Below are 22,221 nucleotides of genomic sequence, written 5' to 3'. Positions count from 1 at the left end.
ACCAGAAGGACCCCACCACCCCCCAAGGCCATGCGGGAGGTGAAGGCAGAAGCACTGAGGTTTGCACCATCCTCTGCCCCCCAGCTCACCCACGGTGGGCTGCCTCGCCGTCCTGCCTCCCCCTGTAATCTCAATATGGAGCTTCATTATGAATTACTTCTGATGTGCCGTTTCAGATGGATTCGTTATGCTGACTGCTTGCCAAATGCATCGTGAGGGGCTGAATTGGTCCTCACGTAACGAGGCGGTGATTTAATTATTGCTAGCACTCTCACTCCAACAAAAGCCTCAGTTGCTGCTGTCACTTGTGTTATGGGACCTGCACACACACACGGCAAACCTGTTGGAGGCACTTGGCAGCTTCAAGCACCCGCCCCATTATTTATTACTATTATTATTATTATTATGAGCCTTGCTATTCTTGGCTTCCTCACACGTGAGCACAGGGCACTGCCCCCTGCATTCTGCAGCTTTTCACGTTACTAAGAGGTATTGAAATCCATCCATTCACAAGATGGGATCTGAAGCGAGGTCGGGGTGGTGTGTTGTCCCAGTATCCTCTGGGCTGGAGCTCATTTTCTTTGTGGAGGTTTGTGTGGTGCAGCTGTTTGGGTTTCAGAGGAAAGTAGTGGTGATAATACAGCCGTGTTTTCTTTGTGCTCACAGAGGTTTTCTGCTTCTTGTGCCAATGAGGGGCTGGGGGCACAGCCCACTGAGCTGACCCCTAATGGCCAAAGGGGTGTCCCATTCCATGTGGGTTGTGTTAGGGGAAAGGAGGAGGAAGATGAGGGGATGTCAGAATCCTTCCCTGAGCTTCTGGGCACTCCACAAGGCTCTCTCTATACCCACAGCCCATTTTATGGATGGGGAGACTGGGGCACCACGTCCCTGCAGCCCCTCGGTGGCAATGAGAGAAGGGGACGATGGGGACTTAGTCCTTATTTCCAGAGATTTTGCATATCACCTTTGGGAGTAGTCCTGAAGTCTCGTGTTGAACGGACCGAACCGGGTCCAGATGTCAGCCCTGGTTTGAGCCCTACAGCTTTTCCCCGACCCTGGGAGCAGAGCACAGGCAGTCATTTGTGGTTTAGGTCTCTGTAAGTGTCCAAGCAGCCTCCCAGGCACAGGTCTGGGCACTCCTCCTGCCTCTGCTCTGTGGGCTTCTCCCTGTTTTGGGTCAGCTGGGGGAAGGGATGGCTGCACATCAGCTTTTGGGGCACTCTTACAAACTCCAGAGCCCCCAAACCCATTCGCCTGATGGCTTTGGAGATTCACACCAGCCTCAGGTGCAACCCAAAGCACCTCTCAGCCTCTCCTCTGTGCTGGGGAGCCATCAGCTTTCCTTCCCAGCTCCCTCATGATGAGCTGCCAGCACAGCGGCTGGCAGCAGAACCAGGAGCTGCCATGAATCATCCTCATTAAAAAGCAGTTACAATTCAGCTTTGCAGAGAGGCCTCGCGCCGTCTTCGCTGGCATAATGGAGCTATTAAAAGCACCCGTGTCAGGCAGGTGGCAGACAATGGATGTGCACAGGTACAGCCTGGAGCCCCACTGCAGAGGGCATGGGGAGGGCCAGTGTGTGCCCTCAGCCCATCTCTGTGCTCAGAGCAGGAGGAATGAGGTGCTGCTGCCATGGAGGGGCATGGCCTTACAGCACAGGGGCTCCTGGGGATGTTTGCCTGTAGCTGATGGTCATTACCTGGGGAGAAAGCATGGGTGTCTGTACCCAGCATGGGAATGGCCATGAGTGTGGGACAGCACAGGGGATCCTAAGGATGTTTAACTGTGGGTGATGGTCATCAGTGCAGGGGTGGCCATGAGCACAGGACGGGAGGGTGCAGGAAGCTCCCACGTGTTGGGGACACCTCAATACACTCCTCGTGGTGGACTGAGTGGGTGAAGCCAAAGCAGAAATGAATGCTGCCCATTCCAAACCCTCGCCACGACGTGGGATGCGCCGCAATGGGCGTCTCTGAGCTTTGCTGCCTGGTGGCATCTCATGTGGGATGTGCTGAGCTCCCATCGCCGTCCAAAATGACTCCACCGGGAGGAAAAGCCTCCAGAAACGACCACATCTCGGACTTCCTCTCTCCTGGCTGTTCTGGATCTCATTTCGTGCTTCCCCATGAGAAGAAGGGGAACAAAGCAGCGGAGAAAGAGCAAGATTTGCATTGAAAAGGAAAGCGAATGGCAGACAAAGCAATGAGGTCAAAGGCAAGGAGAGAAGCGAGAGGTCTGCAGTCATTTCTGGGCGAATTCCTCCTTTAAGATGGTCTTCTCAATCTCCCCCCTCCTTCCTCCGCAGACCCAGGCCGTTAATAATTCAGTGCTTTATATTTGCAGCAAAACCTTCCATCTCGGGGCTCATTTCTCTTTGCAGTGACCTCAGCGAATTAACGGAGGGCGCTGCCTTTTGAGCTGGAATGGGTCCGTTGGTGCAATTAAACTCACCCCGGTGCGCACGGGCGCTTCTTTCCTTTCATTATTTTTCACGTGTTCATTTATAATTGAGGCTCCTTCAGTTTGTATGGGGGGGGGATGCAGGGTGGAAAGGAACGGCGAGGCTCTTCTGGCGATGCTTTTTATTAAGGGTGAGCTGCGAACTCGAGGCAGGCAGTGAGTCAGCATCCTCTCCTGCCTCTGCCGGCACGGAGCTGTTGCTGGGGTTACTGGCGCAGGTGGCAGCGATCAGCCCTGCTGCTGTCCCCAGGCTGAGCACGTCCCCAGCTTTCCCAGTATAGCAAAGAAAAGAAAGGAAACGGCAAAACTCCGAGAAGCCCTTTCGCAAAGGAGCCCCCACCACCACCGCGTTGGCTGCTTTGTCATTTGGGGTTCAGAAATGGGGAAAAAAGAAGCAGTGGCTTTTGCTTTCTCTTCGGATGTTGCATGAGGTGAATGACTTCGGGGAACGCGTGTGTGTTTATCGCCAACGGATCCCTTTCGTTATTACTCCGTCTGCTGCTGCCTTGTCAGAATGGTCATTGGCCAACACAAGGAGGGCCACTGCGGCACCCATGGGGCAGGATGGTATCCCCCCATCGCCCTGCAGTGCCATCCCCATGGTGTCCCCCCATCACCCAGCCTTGCAGCCCTGGGTCCCGATGAGGGGTTTGCTCCCAGCTCATCCACAGTGACTCATCAGCACCCCCTGTTTTGGTGTCCTCCTCATTGCAAACACCCCATGATGCAGAGGGAATTTCAGAGCGAGTTGCAAGAGCTTCTCAGAAATGGTCTCTGAGAAAAGGGGGATTCCAGGCTCACGCAGCTACAAAACAGGAAACATGAAATAAAGTGAAGGGCTCAGCACCAGAGCTTGGGTCAATGAGCCTCTCCATGATGCTGCACAGGCTCCTCTGGTCCAAATTTCTGCTGGTCTGTGTTTCCCTGCTGGAAATACGGACAGAACAGCCTTAGGGCAGAGGTGAATTTCCCCTGGATTCAGAACAATGACAATATTAGCACTTAGCTGGGTCTGGTTGGATCCAGGCTCCCCATTCCTGCTGGGTGTAGGGACTGGGATGCCATGATTCTCCCAGAGCTGTGCTTGCATGGAGCTGAGCTCCTCAATCAGGCTCCATCCTGACACCACAGTTCCTCAACTGTGGCTCTTCATTCAAGACATTTTTGACATAAGTCCCATCCCTCTGAACACAACACAACACATCATTCCCTTTAGTTGCTCCTGGACTGTGATGATTGCATTCCTACAAGCTCAGAGTTGAGGCAGGAGGAACAGGGTGGGCTCCCATCCCTCCCATCCCTCCCATCCCTCCCATCCCTTCCATCCCTCCCATCCCTCCCATCCCTCCCATCCCTTCCATCTCTCCCATCCCTTCCATCCCTTCCATCCCTCCCATCCCTCCCATCCCTTCCATCTCTCCCATCCCTTCCATCCCTCCCATCCCTTCCATCCCTTCCATCCATCCCATCCCTCCCATCCCTTCCATCCCTCCCATCCTGTCCATCCCTCCCATCCCTCCCATCCCTTCCATCCCTCCCATCCTGTCCATCCCTCCCATCCCTTCCATCCCTCCCATCCCTCCCATCCCTCCCATCCCATCTCCCCAGCACACACACCAGGGAAAACCAGGCAATTTCCACGACACAATCTATTTTTTCTGAGCACGACTGGCTGAGCAATGGGAGAAAGGTGAAGAGCCCACGTTCCAAAAATAAACACTTGAGCCTTAACAAGGGTGCTTTGTGGTGCAGCACTGACTTGTAGGTTCTCCAATATTTCTGTGCAAACCAAATGGAGCTATTTAAGAACAGAACTGTTTGTGCAGCTGAGCAGGACTGGGCACCGATTCACCCAAATATCCTGAGTTTCCCCTTGAAATATTGTTGTGAGGAGACCGATCCCATATTTTAGGGCAGATTGCTCCAGCTGTGTTTGGATGGAGGGCAGTGGTTGGGCTTGGCTGTCAGAGGGGCTGCTAGAGGAATTTTTGCAGCTGTTGGCTTCGCTTGGCATAAGTAGGCTGAAACGCTGCCGTGTGCCAACTCGGATGGGGACGAGTGCCACCAAAGCCAAGCAGAAGTGACATCCCTGGAATAAATTATTCAGTGAAGCACAAGGAGTGACTTCTGCTGCCCCAAAAGGGGGCTGCTGTGCTCTCATCCAACTGGGCAGCGATGCTCGCCCCGCATCCCTCAGGCACCCACCCCGCATCCCATGGACATCTGCCCATCCGTAATGAAAAGGCAGCGCCGCTGCCACGCCGTCTCCATGGATTTGTGGTTAAGTTGCTTTGTGGATGTAATCTTATCGCCTAATGACCAAATAATGGCGTGCAACAGGAGCTGCGTAAGAAGCCGCTGGATATCATTTTGCTGTCATTGTGAAGGCCTTGGAATGTGATCCCCATTAAAGGGGGAATTTGCATTAACATTGTTTGGCCAACATAATCCCGCCCTGTAATCACATTTTTAGGATATTAAAATAGGCCTGACTCTAGCCTGAATTGTAACCCCTTGGTCCCCAAAGGGTTGGATGGGATTGAGTTCCATCACAGCTCCAGCACAGCCAATGGAGCCGCTGTGTGAAGTCAGCAAGCAACCCAGAGGAGTTTGGGGGCTCTCTTTAGCCCCCAAATCTGCCCCATTCCTTGATGGCTGAGTCACGCACTTCTCTTGCTAAATTAATCGCTCCTATCCATTCATGGCTACTTGGGATCAGTGATTCAATTCTCACCTCCCCCACCTATTGAGAGCAATGACCACTGCCTCTGCTCACTCTATTGCAACAGAGATGTCCCCATGTGCCTGCTGCCTGTTGTGTTTGTGCTCAGCGCCCTGCTCAGGGTTTGCCATCCCCATGGAGCTTGCAGCAGCGAGCTTTGCCCGTGTGCTGACTGTTAAGCAAACCGCAGCAGTCAGAAAGTGCTGAATTTTATTTCCTATCTCGAGTTTCGGTTTCTCTCTCATTTTCTGCAAGCACGAGCTGGGCGAAAGGCTGGCAAGAGATATAAATAGACTGCAGGTGGGAGGCGAGAAGCGTTCTCCTAATGTACACGGGAGAAACTGAGGCACGGAGAGACTCGAGGCTCCGCTCCTACGCAGCCAGACGGCTGTGGGCGCATCTCAGAGCTGCGGTGCATCTCTGCTGTGAGCCCAAAGGCTGCAGGGTGGTCACTCCTGGCCCAGGGGCAGCCCTGTGCCACTTCATCCCTAATTGCAGAGCCAATAACTGTAATCAAATCAGAGCTAAGCTGGCAGAGAAGAACCAGCGGAAGGTTATGGGGAGAGCAAGCGGCTAAACGTGGCTGCAGCAAGGGGAGCGCAGTGCTAGAGCCCATTTGTTCGCTGTAGCTGTGTGTTACTCTGAGTCCACCATGAGAATCTGGGCTGATGCTGAAGCCCTATTTACAAGTTTCTGCTCTGCCCCAGCAGTGGGGAGTGACCCGAATGGCACTCTCAGCCTCTAATGTTGGCAGGGAAATAGGGTTCCTATGGATGTGAGCAGCAAAGGTAGGGCAAGGTGAGCTCATGGCTCTGGAACGACAGGAGGAGCCACACGAGTGAGTTAATCGTGTCCCCGTGGAGCAGCTGGAGCTTTGTGCTTTCCCCGCTGTGAGAGGAGAGACAATACATTTACGGTGCATTAAGGTATTATTGTAACAGCGTTAGCGCTGAAAGGTTTCTGATCCTCAGAAATAAAGAGTAGCAGATTTGTCCCAGATTTATCAATGGAGGCAGGGTTCCCATTCAGACATGAGGGAGGGCAGGGCTCCGACACGTGCGGGCAGCGAGGCTGCAGGATGCACAGCTCTGAATGGGGCAGGGCAAGCACAGGAGGATGCTTGAGATGGGCAAGGCTTCAAGGCAGGGAACCAAAGCCTGGGAGCAGTTGGGGGTTGGAATGAAGGTTCCATGCATGGGAGGGGTCTGGAAGGGTTCCCATATGGCTGTGGGAGAGGTGAAGCTGTGCGCCCCCTCTGCATGGAGGTCTGCCCCAAGAAGGCCACTAAAGGAAGAAAGGAGCCGTGCTGGCTCTGCTGCTTTGCGGAAGCTGCAGCCGATGCTGCAGGTCAGCCTGTAGATCATTGCACAGGGGAGTTTCCTAAATGGCTGTTAGGAATCAAATTGAATTTGTCGAGTCCAGATTCAAGATTAGAATTGGACGGATAAACAAGAGAGGATCTCGCAGGGGGAGGAGGTGGACATCCTGCATTAAACAGGAAAGCCACAGCCTGGAGGAGCACATTTGGTGCTGTGCTTTGCAGGGAAGTGCTGGGGGGCACCGCAGAGGTGTCCCTTCCCATGGACTCCTATCAGCGTTGGTGTGACCGTGCTCAGTCTCACCCTGTGGCCGTGCTCGTGCCTCCTGGTCTGGGGCACAACCCGGCCTGCTGGACCAGCTGGGGCCGGCGGCGATGGCCCCGCAGCCGCTCTGCCTGCAGGGAGCTGCTGGCCTGGCAGAGCTTAATTAGATTTGATGGGATTAGGTGGAAGCAAGGGGGGGGGGGGAAACGGGGCCAGGAGGCCACGCGGTGCCTGGGGCCGCTGGGCTGGAGCCGCAATCCTTCAGGCTGATCTAAACCAGCCGGCAGCTGAGGGGTTAATTCCTGCTGCTGCGCCGAGCTGATGGGGACAGCTCGATCCTGGCTGCGAGGGAAGGGCTTTTCCTCGCTGCATCCCAAAGGTGCGCGGCTCCCTGCAGGGCTGGCGCTGATTTCCGATGAGTTTACCCCCGACTGAGAGCCGGAGTAAACTGTTGCCGTGGTGGAAGCTACGCCTTGTTGCCTCGAGCCTTTTGTCATCCATAAATGTTTACGGTGCGAGGCAGCCTTGTTTGTTTGCCTTCGACCAGATGACAGTGATTTACTGGCAGAAATCCTAGCAGAGGAAAGAGATGAGCCAGACAAGACCTTAAGAAAGTGCTACAGCCGTGTATGGAGGGAGAAGGTGACGGCTGCTGCATGACCACGAAGCCTGCAGAGAGCAGAGCCCAGATTTCGGATGGGAACCATTGTTTGCAGCAATGTTTTGCAGCCTGTGAGCAACACGAGGGCGAATGATGCCTGGTTCTCACTCTGTCCAGGTTGGGGTGGGTGGGAGATGCTGTGCGTTGGGTTCTCCTGCTATTAGTTATGGTAGAGATGATGAGAAAGAGAGGCTGGACGTCTGTTGCCCCAATTCCCTCATGCAGAGTGATGTGCAGCCATGGGCAGGACACGAAGCCAAGGATGGATGTGACCGTAAGAACACAAACCCACGCAGGGCAAGGTGCCGTGGCCTGGAGGTGGCTGTCCCCTATTGCTGCTGCAGCAACAAGTGCTGCTGGGGTTGAGGCCACAGCCCGGAGCAATTCCCAGCTGGAAGTCTCCTCCTGGGGCACCTCCATCACTTTTTGGGGCAGAAGCTTTGGGGTTATTTTGCCCCCTATCAGCAAGATGAGGAAGGGAAGCTGGGCTTGCTCAGATCTGTTCCCATTTACAGTTCGGGCTCGGCTCCTACAGCAATATTTATTGCTGTTTTCCCCCATGGGTTTGTATATTTTGTACAGCTTGTTTCTAATTTGAAGTATAAATAAGTTTGATCTTTTCATCTGTTTTTTTTTTCTTTTTTTTTTTTCTCTCCCTACCTTCTGGAGGCTGTGCTGGTTAAAAATAACAGCAGCAAGGAGCTGCAGCAGGGCTGGCGGTGAGGATTTCACCTTCCCTGCAGTGGGGCTGTTGGGATGGGATGGGACTGGGATGCCCTTAACACATCCCTGACCCATATGGTTGGGCTCCTTCCCCAGCCGGGAACCCCCTGAATTCCCCGAGCCTCTCTTGGCACAGGGATGGGGATGGGAGAGCTCCTGGAGAGCGATCAATGGGGTCTGGGAGCACAGGAACCCATGGGGGGGGGGGGAGGAGAGGGCGGGCACTTGCCCTTGGGTTACCCCTCTGTGCAAGTCTTGTGGGGATGGAGTGTTTGCCAGCACTGGGATTCTGCAGGGAAGGCTTAAATAATCCCATTTGACCAAAAGTGAACTATTTGTCTGAAAAGATTGATTGAGAAAAGCCTTCCAGCTTCCTTGCAGGAAAGACTGCGACTGCCTTTACAGAGGGCTGAGCCAGCTTCGCTTCTCCATTGATTTTGCTGCGGGGTTGCACACGCACACTCAGACACACACATGAACTTGTGCATGCATGCACACACATGCACACACATATGCACATAGGCATGCACACACATGCACTCATTCACACACCCGTGTGCACACTGGCATACATGCACACACATGCACATACGCACATGTATGCACATGCATGCACACAAGCATCCACATATATGCACACATGCATGCACACATATGCACATACATGAGCACAGACATAGGCACACACACGCATACATGCACACATGCATGCACACGCCTGCACACATGCAGCCACACACGCACACATGCACGCACACACACGCATCCACACATGCACACATGCATGTACATAGGCATGCAAACACACATGTATGTGCATATATACGTGCACATACATAGGCACACACGCACACGCACACACACACACACACGCCCTGCCTTTCAGGACTCCCCCCGCCGCTCTCAGCCCCCGCAGCCGCCGGCAGTTCCCCGCCCGCAGTCCCACCGCCCCCCGGGCACAGCGCGAGCCGCTCCGCGGGGCTCCGGGGGTCCCCGAGCCGGGCGGGGCCGGGGGGGGTTCGGGGAGCGGCGGGGCGAGGCGGTGCCAGCGCTGGGGGCGGACTTTTTGAGCGCAGCCCGGCGCCGCTCAGAGCCGCGGCAGCCGGGAGCGGGGCGGCTGCTTCTCCCTCTCCGCCCCGAGGAGGAGGAAGAGGAGGAAGAAGAGGCTCCGACCGCCGCCTCGCCGTTCCTCTCACCCTTTCCCCCTTCCTCCCCACACCTTTATGGACGAGCGCCGGAGCTTGCTGCACTCTCCGGCCGCCTCCTCCGCCGGCCGGCCCCCCAGCAGCAGCCACCACAACCTGGGCTACACCGAGCAGCCGCCCCCCGGCGCCCCGCAGCCGCCCCCCGGCCACGAGGAGGAAGAGGGCGAGGAGGCGGAGGAAGGCAGCATGACGGTGGTGGGGGGCGCCGGGGACCCTTTGCCGGAGGAACCGCAGCATCCGCACCCATTGCTGGGGGGGGAACGCTACGAGCACCCCGCGCCGCCCGCCGCCGGCCCCGCGGGGCACCCGGCGGAGGTCAGCGGAGAGCACGAGTGCTGCGAGCGGGTGGTGATCAACATCTCGGGGCTGCGCTTCGAGACTCAGCTCAAAACGTTGGCGCAGTTCCCCGAGACGCTGCTGGGGGACCCCCGCAAAAGGATGCGTTACTTCGACCCCCTGCGCAACGAGTATTTTTTCGACCGTAACCGGCCCAGCTTCGACGCCATCCTCTATTACTACCAGTCCGGAGGGCGCATCCGACGACCCGTCAATGTCCCCATTGATATCTTCTCCGAGGAGATTCGCTTCTACCAGCTGGGGGAGGAGGCCATGGAGAAGTTCCGGGAGGATGAGGGTTTCATACGGGAGGAGCAGCGGCCGCTCCCTGAGAAGGAGTTCCAGCGCCAGGTGTGGCTGCTCTTTGAGTACCCCGAGAGCTCCGGGCCGGCCCGAGGCATCGCCATCGTCTCCGTCCTGGTCATCCTCATCTCTATTGTCATCTTCTGCCTGGAGACCCTGCCTGAGTTCAGGGATGACCACGACTATGAGGGAACCGGGGGGACCTTTGGGACGGGTGGTGGCCCTCTCCCACCCGACGTCTTCACCAATTCCTCGTCCTCGGCTGTTTCCATGGTGTCGTCCTTCACCGACCCTTTCTTCGTGGTGGAGACTTTGTGCATCATCTGGTTCTCCTTTGAGCTGCTGGTGCGCTTCTTTGCCTGTCCCAGCAAGGCCACCTTCTCCAAGAACATCATGAACATCATTGACATTGTGGCCATCATTCCCTACTTCATCACGCTGGGCACCGAGCTGGCAGAGAGGCAAGGCAACGGCCAGCAAGCCATGTCCTTGGCCATCCTCCGAGTCATCCGCTTGGTGCGGGTCTTCCGGATCTTCAAGCTGTCCCGGCACTCCAAGGGGCTGCAGATCCTGGGGCAGACCCTCAAGGCCAGCATGCGGGAGCTGGGCTTGCTCATCTTCTTCCTCTTCATCGGTGTCATCCTCTTCTCCAGCGCCGTCTACTTCGCCGAGGCCGATGACCCCAGTTCAGGTTTCAGCAGCATCCCCGACGCCTTCTGGTGGGCGGTGGTGACCATGACCACAGTGGGCTATGGGGACATGCACCCCATCACCATCGGGGGCAAGATCGTGGGGTCTCTGTGTGCCATCGCGGGGGTGCTGACCATCGCTCTGCCCGTGCCCGTCATAGTCTCCAATTTCAACTATTTCTACCACCGGGAGACAGAAGGTGAGGAGCAAGCCCAGTACATGCATGTTGGGAGCTGCCAGCACCTCTCATCTACCGAAGAGATGAGGAAGGCACGCAGCAATTCCACCCTCAGCAAATCCGAGTACATGGTGATAGAGGAGGGGGGAATCAACCACAGTGCATTCAAACAGGCTGCCTTTAAGACAGGCAACTGCACAACCACAAACAATCCCAACTGTGTGAACATCAAAAAGATCTTTACGGACGTTTAATAAACACAGAGAGGCAGCGAAGCCTGAGGATGTGGTAAAAGAAAAATAATAACAATGATGCAAAAGTGACCGTGTGTACTTGGTGTTGTGTGGAACATGCACCATCGTCCGTCTGTGTGCGCCCTTGGTTTTATACCTTTATTTTTGTAGATCTTTTTTCTTTTTTCTTTTTTTTTTCCTTTCTAAAGATCCGAAAGGGATTTAAAATTCTCCAAAGAAAAGAGGACGGCCGATGGGTACGGAGAAGGAGAATGAAGACAAATGGCACCGCTGGAGCAGGTGTCTGTTCTGCAACGTGTTGCAGGGCTGCCTTTGTTTCCTGGCTTTTGGGGACGTCTCGCTTTGCTCCTGGTTTGCTCCCCCTTCCCTGCAGGCGGTGCGGAGCCCATTTCCCTTCCATCACATAAGCTCACTTGTTGGATTAGCAGCCCCGGATTGGGTGGGGAGACGAGGAAAACATGTTGCCGAGCGCTGGAAGGGGGCTGGGAGGAAACAAGCCTGTAATTTCTCAGTCTCTGCTACCACGTTTTAGTGCTGGGAGGTGGTGTGCCCTTGGGGACGCACTGCAGATCCCCTTTTCTCCCCCGATAGATCACTCACGACCTTCTTGTCTGATCGGAAGCCGAGCGCAATCAGTTCAGACTAAAACCCGACCCCCTTCCTTTCTATCCTTAATTCCCTTCCCCTGCAGCCCCGGGCGTGATTTCACCCAGCGCAGGATCTGGGGGTCCGTGTGCTGCGGAGGGCGGAGCGGGATGGGGTGGGTGCACGAGGGCTGTGGCTCTGAGCTGCCGAGCTGCAGACAAAGGGATGTTTCCACCTTTTGCACCGCGGCTGGGAGAGATGCAGCTGCTCATGGCAAGGAGATTGAAGTGGTGAGCACGCCTTCCAGCGGAAGTCACTAATTCGGACCGGAGTGATGCAGTTGCTATGGCGACCCTGGTTTCCTGGGAAACCCCAAAAGGTTGTCATGGCATCCCTTCTCCCATCCCCCCCCCCTCGGCCCTCACCCTTCCCTCCAAAGCCCTTCCAGATGGTTCCAGCCCCACCACCCCACGGCTCTGCACCGCACAGGGATCCCATCCTGCACCCCCATCCACGCCCCATCCTACAGCCCATCCCCGCACCCAAACACCCACCCGTAGGCAATAAGCACTCCCCAGATCCCCTTCTCCCTCTCAAAGGAGTTCACACCTTGGCAGTGAGATTTGGGAGCCTGCAAACATGAGTGGAGAAAGGACCACGCTCAGCTCACCTGGAGCACAACCCCAAAGTGTCCTCCAAGGGCAGAAATGAAAGCTCAGCCGGGAAAGCTCGGCAGCCTTTGGAAACCAGGGGGACAAATGCAGAGCTAGAAAGAGCAAGATTGCAATGTAAGCCCAAAGCCGCCAGGGAAAATGTGCCTCCTTCATCCTTCCGTGCACACCGGGGGCTGCAGGACATCTGATGGGATCAGGTGAGCTTTGCAAGGGGGGAGAGGTTTTTTTCTTGCATCGTTGCTTTTTGGAACAAACCTCGTGTTTCCTTCTGTGTGGTGTTGTTTTCCAGCTTTCCTTGCTGCCCTCGTGTGTCTTTGTGCACGTTGGGTGGAATGGGATGGCAGCATCCTTAGGGCTCCTCTGATTCCGTGTGCTTCTCACTTTGCTTTCTGGTGCTGCACACTGAGCTCCGGGTGAGCAGTACTGGGGGAAAGCTGTGCTGCTCTGTGCAGGGATCTGTCCAAAACTGTGCAAAAAGAGAGAGCTGTGGCAGTGTTTTGGTGCTCTGGGTTGGCGCCCAATGGGGGTGGTGGTGCTGTGCTCTGTCCCAGTTGGTTTTGGGGTAAGAACAAAGAGATTTGCCAGGCGGGGCGTGCACAGGAATGCCAGCAAAGACAAAGGACACCTGGAGCCCAACCTGGCTGAGCCGTGTGTTTGCTGAGGGGATGGAAGGGAGGGTTTTGGCCATGCTGAAACTGGGAATTTTACTGGGAATTTCCCCAGCCTTTAAAAGGATTGGGATAGTTTGTGCCACCTCACGCTGCCCCTCAGCCCCACCACCTCAACCAGTGAATAAAACCCTCAGAACCAATGGGAAACATCTGAGCAGCTTCTCCACTAATGGCATCTGACGGCTTTATTGGAGCTGCTGCAGTTTCCCCAGCAGAGGATCTGCTCTGACCACAGCCAGGGCAATGCTCTGCAGCCACACAGAGCTGACAGCCCTCACCCTGACAGCATCCCAGAGCACGGGGCAGCAGGGAACCCCCAGGCACCTTTGCCAGCAGGCTGAGCTGTCACAGCAGGCTGCGAGCTTTCCCTTCTGATGGCTATCAAAGCTTTTCCACACTCCCCATCCTAAAAGGCAGGTTGGAGCTCAGAGCAGTGGGAGATCTCCCCCCTCCTTGCTGAGTTTCCTTGCAGTATTTTTGCTGTGGCAGCTGCACGTACGGCACCAGCATGGAAACCACAAGTGTGCCTGGAAACAGCAGTGTGCAGTTCTCAGTTTCTGTGCTACTGAAATAGGCAGAAACCTCACCGGTCATTAGTTTGCTTTCCTGGCTGCTCCCTGCCTCATTCAGTGGAGGCAGAATAGCTTCAAACACATTTTACTGACAGCAGAAAGCACTTTATCACAGAGGTGCTAAGGAAGCCGGATCATCCGCCGTAGTTTTTCAAGCACTGAATGGCACTGCTGAAAAACGTCAGAGTGCTGAAGGCACACTCGGAAATGGGAGAGGGAGCAGCAAGCAGCAAAACGGGGATATCCCTGCTGTGCTCTGCCCCATTTCTGTCTGCTCCTTCCCTCCGTGCTGTCAGTCTCGCTGGGTGCCGTTCGGTGCGCGCTCCGGTCTGACAGCTCCGCCGAGCGCGTCGTGCCAGGAGCTGCAAAGTGCTGCCAGACTGCACCGTGGCAGCCTGTGGGGATGGAGTGCCCTGTGCTGCCTTGCAGCTTCCATCCATGTGTGTTCCTTTGCTGCCTTGCAGCTTCCATCTGCTGTGTGTTCCTTTGCTGCCTTGCAGCGTGCATCCACTTGATGCGCCCTTGCTGCCTTGCAGCATGCATCCACTGTGTGTTCCTTTGCTGTCTTGCAGTGTGCATCCTCTGTGTGTTAGTGCTGCTGCAATCATTGCTCTGGGCACAGCAGAGCACACTGGGCTGTGAAGCTTGCCTCAAAACAGGTGTTACCCTGGGCCGCAGGTGGCGTTTAGGGGACCATAGGGTCTCTGCCTCCCCATGGGTGCGTCGCCTTTGACACAGGAACCCCCCATCCTGGTCCTTCTGCTTGATGCTTTTCTCACTTTTTTGTCCCGCTTATTTACACTTTTGTGACCCGGATTCCCCCAAAAAGGTCCACTGCTCCCCGGCACAGCAGATGCCCTTCGGGTGGATGGGATCTGTCCCACTCCGGGGTCACAGAGCAGGGCTGGGGTGTCCCTTTCCTTCTGCAGGGTCAGATTTCTTTGGGCAATTGTTGCTGTTCCATCCCTTGACAAAGGGACAAAGGAAGCTGCTGGTTGTTTTTCATCCCCAGTTTAGGACCAGTTTAGCAGGGACAAAGGGCAGAGCAGCAGCTTCCCCAGCAGAAGGGAAGGAGCCCTCACCCATTGTCAAGGGGTGTCCTGGCAGAGCAGAGCATGGGGTTCTGGTGGTGCTTTGTGCGTACGGAGGGCATTCTGCATGAAATCTGTTCAACTGTGTAGTTTGGAGCCCTCTTCCTGCCAAGCTTTTAAAATATGCATATCTATGTGCAAGCACACCCCAGCCCAACGCAAGGCAGTGTCTTTCTCCATATTTGAATGCCTTAACAGGCTGCAAACCTGCGGTGCAAACCAATAGGGCGCAAGCACACGGGTAGGATTGCACCTAGCAATGTTGTGCCTTTGGGTCCCGTGCATTTTGTGTAGGGGAAGGAGAGCTCAGCAATGGCATCCCCGTGTCAAGGCACACGTGTGGGCAATGGGTGCAGGGAAATAGGTGTTCTGAGGACATTGTGGGATGCCATGGGGAGAGCAAATCCTGTGCATTCCTTCACTGCCATGGAGCTAGCATGCTTCTCTGCACCCTTCTCTGCTCTGGGTCTTCCCTCAGTGCATGGCTTCGGGCAGCCATGTGCAGCTGGGGACATTTGGGTGCTGTGGGCCTGGGTGTCCCCCGGTGCTGCGAATCCCTCCCCTGGTAGTGGGGGGTTAACAGCATTTGGGTGGGCACTCATGTAGGCTTTTCTTAGGGTATGACACGGAGCTGTGATGCCATTACATTGCACAGGGCACGTTTGCTCCTGGGGGGGGAGCCCAGTGGAGCGGCCCCAGTGAGGGCTCTGCAGCTCATAGGACAGAGCCCCAGGCACAGCCGAGAGCTTTTGCTCCCATACTTGGCTTGTGAGCAGGAAAATGAGTAATGGTGCCTCCGTCAATGTGAGATTCATCCCTCCTGATGGGACGCGTGTTTGCTGCTCTGTGCTGGGAGCCGTCAGGGCTGCTGTTTGTCAGCAGCAGAGAGCAAACTGCATTTTTTGCTCATGAGAACCGTCCTCTGTGCGGAAGAGGGATGGGAGTGGGGTCCCACGCTGCCCTTTCAGCTGGAGCCATCAAAACAGCCATAAACGCTCTGAGAAAATCCCCCACGAGCCCCTGCTTGCCTTTCCTCTGTGAACAAGGTGCTGCTTTTGGACATCCCCCCATTTCAGGGACTCACCCATGTCTCATTGCAGGCAGAGCGCTGAGGATGCTCTGCAGGAGGACAGGGAAACCTTCACGCACGGATGTCCCTGCAGGGCACCATCAGTTTTCTCCTCCTTATGAAGCAGGACGTGCTCCAGTAAATTAAAACCCGTCTCCTATCTCGTTCAGCTTGTCACTCTGCTCAAATGCTTCCCCATGGCTGCTCTTCACCTCTGCACAGAGGGAGCCATCTCTGTACGTGAAGACCCCCGGATCAGCGATGCTGTGTTGGTTCTGCAGTGATTCATTTCCTCGCGACCCGGAATTCGGATGCTTTTCTGAGCACGGCGAGGCTCCATCACGTCTGTTGCTCTTCCACATTTGTTGCACTTCATTTTTAGCATCCTTACACGTACTGTGTGGGAAGACTTGGTGCGGATGTGCATGACTGCATCAGCCACTGGCTATCTCTGCTCTTGCTCTCCAGGCAGCAAAGTGCACTTGGTGTTGCGTTGATGCTGACCAGCACCAGCTGTTTGCTTGCCTCTTGCATAGCTGATATGGAAAATCCTTTCGGGTTGTGTCACGGTTTGATCAGCAGTGGCTCAGCCCTGGGGTGCAGTGGGGCTCCTGCAGCAGCGCCTTTGCTCTGGGTTTTGCTCTCATGAGCACCCAAAGGCTGCAGTGAAGCACGGAAAATACAAATGCACTCATTGCAAAGCGTTTTTGTGTCTGCAGAAAGGTGTGCTTTGCTGTTTGCCACCGTGGTAGCAAAGAAGGAGCTGAGAGCACTGCGGTGTGGCTGGGGATGCTGTGCAGGTTGCGGTCCATGAAATGGGATTCCCTGTGCTGCAGACATGGGAGATGTGCATCTTTGCCCTTGCATTTCCACCTTCACGCCTCATTTCCCCTGAAATCTCTGTGCATTTGTTGCTCCATTTTCATAACCAAGGTGCTGTGCAGCCCCTTTGCAGGAGTGCATTACAACAGCACCTCTATCAGCCATACCCGGAGCTCAGTAAGAGGAGCTCAGCAACTTAATGTGATAAAATCTATTTCCCCCAAAGCTGCATTGTTTGTCATCGATGATATCCTGCGCTTTAATTCTGCATTAAAAATCTCAGCCATCCCAACATATTTCTGGGGATCAGAGGAAAGCGGACAGACCCATCCTCTTTGTTTAGCCCTTAAGGAGTTGGCTCAACAGGAGCTGTTTTCCAGTCCCTGATTTCCCCTGGGTCCAGGGCTCAAGGAGGATGTGGTGCACGCGGTCTCTCGAGCTGCTCCTCCAACTCCCACCTCTTGGCCACAAATCCTTTGGCTCCACCAACTGAACAGCCTCTGATTTCTGTGGCTGCTGCTTCACATCCTCTGTGGATCTGTTGGAGGAGGGAGGATTTCATCAGCCCCGTGTGCTGGGAATACATCTGCATCCCTTCAGGAGCCGAAGCAGCAACATCTCCTGTGTGCTCCTGACCTCACTCCCACTACTGTTCTGGCTGAACTCGGTGGAATAATGACATCATTAAGCTGAGGGTTTGGAGGTTCTGTCTGCAAGGACAGGGATACATCCTGGAAAGGCATTGGGGTACCCAGAAGAGCTGGGAAACCTGAGCTGTGTCTGCACTGCTGCCCACTGCTCTGCATCCGATCAGTCCGTGCTGTGCTGAGGTTCCTATCCGGGTGTATGGGATGGCTCCAGGCTCAGCTGTTTGGGTAAAACAGGCTCAGGTGGGGAAAATCGGCTTATTGTAGGGAAGGGCTTCATGGCCAGGCTGGGAGAAGTGGATCCAGGTTCATTAGTACTCAGTTCATTAACACAGATCCTTCCCACTAACGAAGCACCCAGCTCTCATCATCCGATGTGGTGGCAGCGCTCATTAGCACTCACCAGGCTGGTTTTAATATAGTTAACGAACCTCTCCATCAGAAGCATTACTAATTCTCACTCAGACATCAGCACCAAGGGGCAGCAGTCGGGAGCCATTCAGTGCTTCATCCCTCCAGCTTAGGGCTGTGCCCCACCATGGCTGGGCAGAGAGATGCTCCATTTCCCAGCTGTGGGATGGAGGGAGGTGGTCATGGAGGGGGAAATGGGAGCGATGGAGGTGGTGGGACAGAGGTTGGATCTTGAGTTGGGTCTCAGCAATCAGCCCCTGCTCTCAGCTATCAGCTCAGCCAGTTGCTTAATACCATATCAGATCTTCAGGAGCTCAGCTTGATTAAGATAAGAATGTGATGAGGAAGACTCACTGCATGGTAATCATTTTGGATTGGGTTTGCAACTTGCTATTAATGTGAGCTAATAGTTAATAACTGGAATATGCTTAATGAATCTCTTCCTAGCTTCAGCTCTCTTTCAGCTGTGTTGCATTCAGTCCGTTAAGCGATTTTAATTAGCAAACATTCACTTTTCATTCCTGGGGGGTGGGGATTGAAGTTGTCCGAGGGGACCAATGTGTGATATCCACCCCACGTTGCACTGAAAACATAATAACGCCCTGCTGGTTTTCAAAGCCAGGCTGTGCACCAACGCTGCTTTTTCTCTGCCTTACAGAGAGCAGAAAAGCTTCAGTGTGAGAGCTTCAGGACTGCGCTTGGGGATGAGACACCTCCAAAGGAGATGGCACCCACTGATGGATGGAGCTCCAACCCCGACCTGCTCCTCGCTTCATCCACGTCTTCTCACAAATGCAATACGGATGGGAGGTTCTTTTGTGCAATGTGATGAGACAGCACGAAGCCAGGAGGAAAAAAAAGCCGGACGGAGGTGGAAATGGGTTGGGTGTTATTGCAGGGTTTGGGGTTTTGTTGTTTTGTTTTCTTTTCTTGTTATAAAGAAACTCTTGGAAGGTTGAGCAATCGGAAGGGGAATGCTGAGCAGAGCCACCGTTGGGCTGCCCAAGTGTTCTGCTTGGGGTGGGAGCAAAGTGGGGGCACGTGGGCTGCTCCCAGTGCTCCCAGTGACACGGGCTGGTTTTGGCCATAGGAAGTGAACAAGATCTGTTCTATTTTTTCTGGCTTTCCTGTAGATGCTCTTTATAAATAGGTACGTGCTGCACCAAAGGCATCCCTCCCTGCCTCCTGCAATGGGAGCCATGTCCTCCCACCAGGCTGCAGCTCCCCAGCACTGGAATGAATGCCAAAAGCTGTTCAGTGTCTGGGGGTGAGGGCTGACCCCATTTCCATCCCTGTGAGCCTTGAATAACCCAACGGTGCTCTCCTCCCATTGCGGTGGATGGAGCTCGGAGGGCTCTGTGCTCCGTGTCACATCCAGCCCTGCAAAGCAGCTGTGAAGCGATGGGTTTGCAGCCTTCCTGCAGCACTTATCCTGGTCCTGAGGGCGCAAAGGGATCGAACAAACAAACCTGCAGTGATCCCATAGGGGGGAGCAACCGTCTGCCTGCAGGGGGGTCGGGGCTGCAGACAGCCCAGCACCCCATGAGATGGGACCCAGCACCCTCAGCACCCCCTGTGGGCAGGAGGAGAGCTGATTTCCTCTCGGGAAGCCCTGATCCCAGAGGTGTTGAATTTAGTTTCTTTTGGAACATTAAACAGTAGCCCTTAAAAGTGGGGATAGAATGTATCAGTACTAAAGTTATTTTTCTTTCTCACCTCTGTGTTACCCAGAGATTTTTTTATGAGATAGGTGTGTGTGCGCACCGTGGTTGTGCCTCATCCGTTTTCAATGAGCTCTGTGTTAAAGCGTCTCTCTGCTTGGGGTTGGATGGGATGGGAAGAGCAGAGCCCTTTTGCTGGGCTCTGAAGCAGTGATGCCCCAATGGGTGCCAGCAGCTCTGCTCCCCAAACCTCACCTTCCCCACGGACACCCCGAGTGTCCCCATCCATTGCAGGCAGTTGGACCACATGGCCTCTAAGGGTCCCTTCCAACTCCATTCCATGACTCTGTGATGTCTCCAACTCGTGGAAATCACCAAATTTCAACCTGTTCTCAGTGTTGTACATAACAGCTCTGGCAACAAAACCGCCCTTCAGCCCACGTGTGCTCCATGCTGTTGGATTTCGTTTGCTTGATTGCTGACCCGGCTAATTGTTAATGTGCTTCCTCCAAATAAGCGAGAGTTTGATCGTCTTTAATTGTTGGTCCGGTGTATTGTCTGCATTGCCACGACTCCGAATATAGCCCTGTGTGCTTCGTAGATAACCATCACACCAGGACAGCCACGCAGAAATGTCATTCTGGGGGGGGGGGGGGAGCCGGATTTGGCAAGGGAAGGCAAATTAAAAATGTACCCAGTTGATTAAAAAGCAAAAAAAAAAAAAAAAAAAAGGGAGCGATGTAATGATGGCTGACAGCAAAAGATCCGAAAAAAATAATAGCATGTATTTATTCCCATAATCATCCGACTGCAGGCTGCTCATCTTTATTCATAGCCCTTCAAAGCCACGCTCGGAGATGCTGAGGAAGCCGTGCGTCGTGCGGTGCTTGAGACGCCAAACACGTCTGAGCTCCTCCTGCTGTCTGCAGCCCTCCTCCCTCCCCATGTCAGTGTGTTTGACGGCGAGGGGAGCTTTGCCACGGGGGCCCCTCCAGGTGGATTTGTAGGGCAGGGCTGCAGGGTGCTGTAGGCAGCACTGGGGTGATGTTCATGGATAACAGCCGAAAAGGGCACAGATGTTTTCCAAGATGCGTTTCAGTGCTGCTGTGGTCACTGAATTCTTCTGAAATTGAAGAATAGGGTTTTTTCTCCTCTGTACACCCTTGGAAGGCTGCGTGCCCCCCTCTCTTGCTGCTCCTGTTGCACAGATCTGTAATGTGGTGGTTTGGCCCACTTCTGATGTGGGGAAATCGCCCTTTGTCGTCACCTTTTTTACTTTTCAAAGATGCCATCATCAGTGCATCTTCCAAAGGAATGGGCTGAGATCTGCTCTCCTCCTCTGCTGTTTTCCAGACCTTTGTCTCTGAGCACAGCGAGGCCAGGCCAGCAGCAGTGCCATTCCAGAGAGTGTTTTGGGGCAGGACGACTTACCTGGCTCTAGAAAAGCCATTGACTTACCTGAGCCTTTGTGCTATTAAGAGGAGAAGTAGCAGTGGCATGGAGTTGTGGCCCAGTGCCTGAAATGGGACAGTTTTAGTCAAAATGGTGTGTGTTTGCTACCACCCACCTGCCATTGGTGTATGGGAAATGGGACTTGGCCATTGGTTTGAGTGCCAACAGAGAGATGTTGGTGTGTGGGGAGGAAAACTGCTGGTGTGGAGGGAGGAGTGTTCTCATGGCCAAACTGAGCTCCTCCCAAGGAGAATGGGCTCTTCCTTCAGGACCTGAGGTCCCGAAGCTTTGCAAGAGGGGAACACCGCAACCTGACCGAGCACCCACCTCTCACACAGGAGGTCTGAATTTCTTCTTTCCCCATCATTTACTATGCAATTTGTTGCCGTGATTCCTTCCTGGCTGGATATAGCATTGATGTTGCTTTCCATGTCATCAGGCAGTGCTTTGGCTGGTGATGAGAAGTCCCTGGGACTCTCTCAGCAGCAACACACACGGAGATATTCCAGCAGTGCCATCCTGCCTCCCGAAACCCAACACTCCAACCTGACAACCCAACAGCCTTCTCTGCACGGAGGCTGAATCCGGAGCAGCCAGGCTCTGCAGAAACAGCTCCATTTGTGGCTGCGGATGCAAAGCTCAGCATCGTTGCTCTGCTTTCCTTTTCATTTCGGTTTGCCCAGTGAGCTGTGTTGCCCACGTTTCAATTTGTTCCATTGGTGCTGGTCTGATGCTCAAACAAACACCCCGTCGTCCTGGTGACCCTCACTGTGCTGTGGGCTGCATACTCAGCTCCACACACGGGTGGGTTTTTGGGTTTTCGTTTTCTGGTTGTGTGGATTTTTTTTTTACCTGATGTCAAACTTATTTTTTAAATTTTTTTTTCATTAGGACTCAAAACTGTTCTTTCATACGCAAAGTTCAATAAAACGGCTGAAACACATCGCTGGTGGTGCCATGGTGATGGGGGTGGGCGGTGAGATGGGACAGGAGGGATGCTGAGGGACCAAGGATGTAAGAGGGATGGGGTATGAGATACCTCTGGAACAGGCTGCCCAAGGAGGCTGTGGGTGCCCCATCCCTGCAGGCATTCAAGGCCAGGCTGGATGTGGCTCTGGGCAGCCTGGGCTGCTGGTTGGTGACCCTGCACATAGCGGGGGGGTGGAACTGATGAGCATTGTGGTCGCTCTGAGCAAAGCCTTGAAATCCTCATCGTGAGTGACACAAGAAGGGATGTCACCAGCAATGCTTTGGCAAAGCCAATGTAAGTGGAGGCACTGAACCGCTCGTCCTCATTGCAGGCAGAGAGCTTGAGAAACGAGGCTTGAAGTTCATCTGAAAACCTTGCCCTTGGCTTTGTACCACGTCTTTGGGCTTCACCCAAAAGCAAGCTTGGCCAAATGATCTCAGAGCTTTTTTAGGTTACGGCTTGTCTAAAAAATACTGAAGAG

The 22,221-nt window shown here is 54.4% G+C and overlaps 1 protein-coding gene across 2 annotated transcripts; it reads left to right on the top strand.

Moving 5' to 3' along the window:
* Window positions 1-9,217: 9,217 nt before the first annotated feature.
* KCNA3 (potassium voltage-gated channel subfamily A member 3) lies at window positions 9,218-21,713 on the top strand. Of its 2 annotated transcripts, NR_174025.1 has the most exons (2): window positions 9,218-12,571; window positions 18,316-21,713. NR_174025.1 is itself a non-coding variant. In NM_001030378.2 (1 exon), exon 1 carries the CDS (start codon window positions 9,373-9,375, stop codon window positions 11,113-11,115), a length of 1,743 nt encoding a protein of 580 aa, NP_001025549.2. In that variant the 5' UTR covers window positions 9,219-9,372; the 3' UTR covers window positions 11,116-11,277. The 2 variants fall into 2 exon arrangements, 1 of the variants encoding a protein (NP_001025549.2); NM_001030378.2 differs by lacking the exon at window positions 18,316-21,713 and having other exon boundaries at window positions 9,219-11,277.
* The last annotated feature ends 508 nt before the right edge of the window (window positions 21,714-22,221 follow it).

Source organism: Gallus gallus, chromosome 26 (genome assembly GCF_016699485.2).
Source record: "Gallus gallus isolate bGalGal1 chromosome 26, bGalGal1.mat.broiler.GRCg7b, whole genome shotgun sequence".
Taxonomy (NCBI): Eukaryota; Metazoa; Chordata; class Aves; order Galliformes; family Phasianidae; genus Gallus; species Gallus gallus.
The sequence above is the reverse complement of the archived record's forward strand: the minus strand, read 5'-3'. Positions and strand labels throughout refer to the sequence as shown.

Bases quoted from the DNA above. Each gene is read 5' to 3' on its own strand.
- KCNA3 (NM_001030378.2), top strand. From the start codon at position 9,373: ATGGACGAGCGCCGGAGCTTGCTGCACTCTCCGGCCGCCTCCTCCGCC.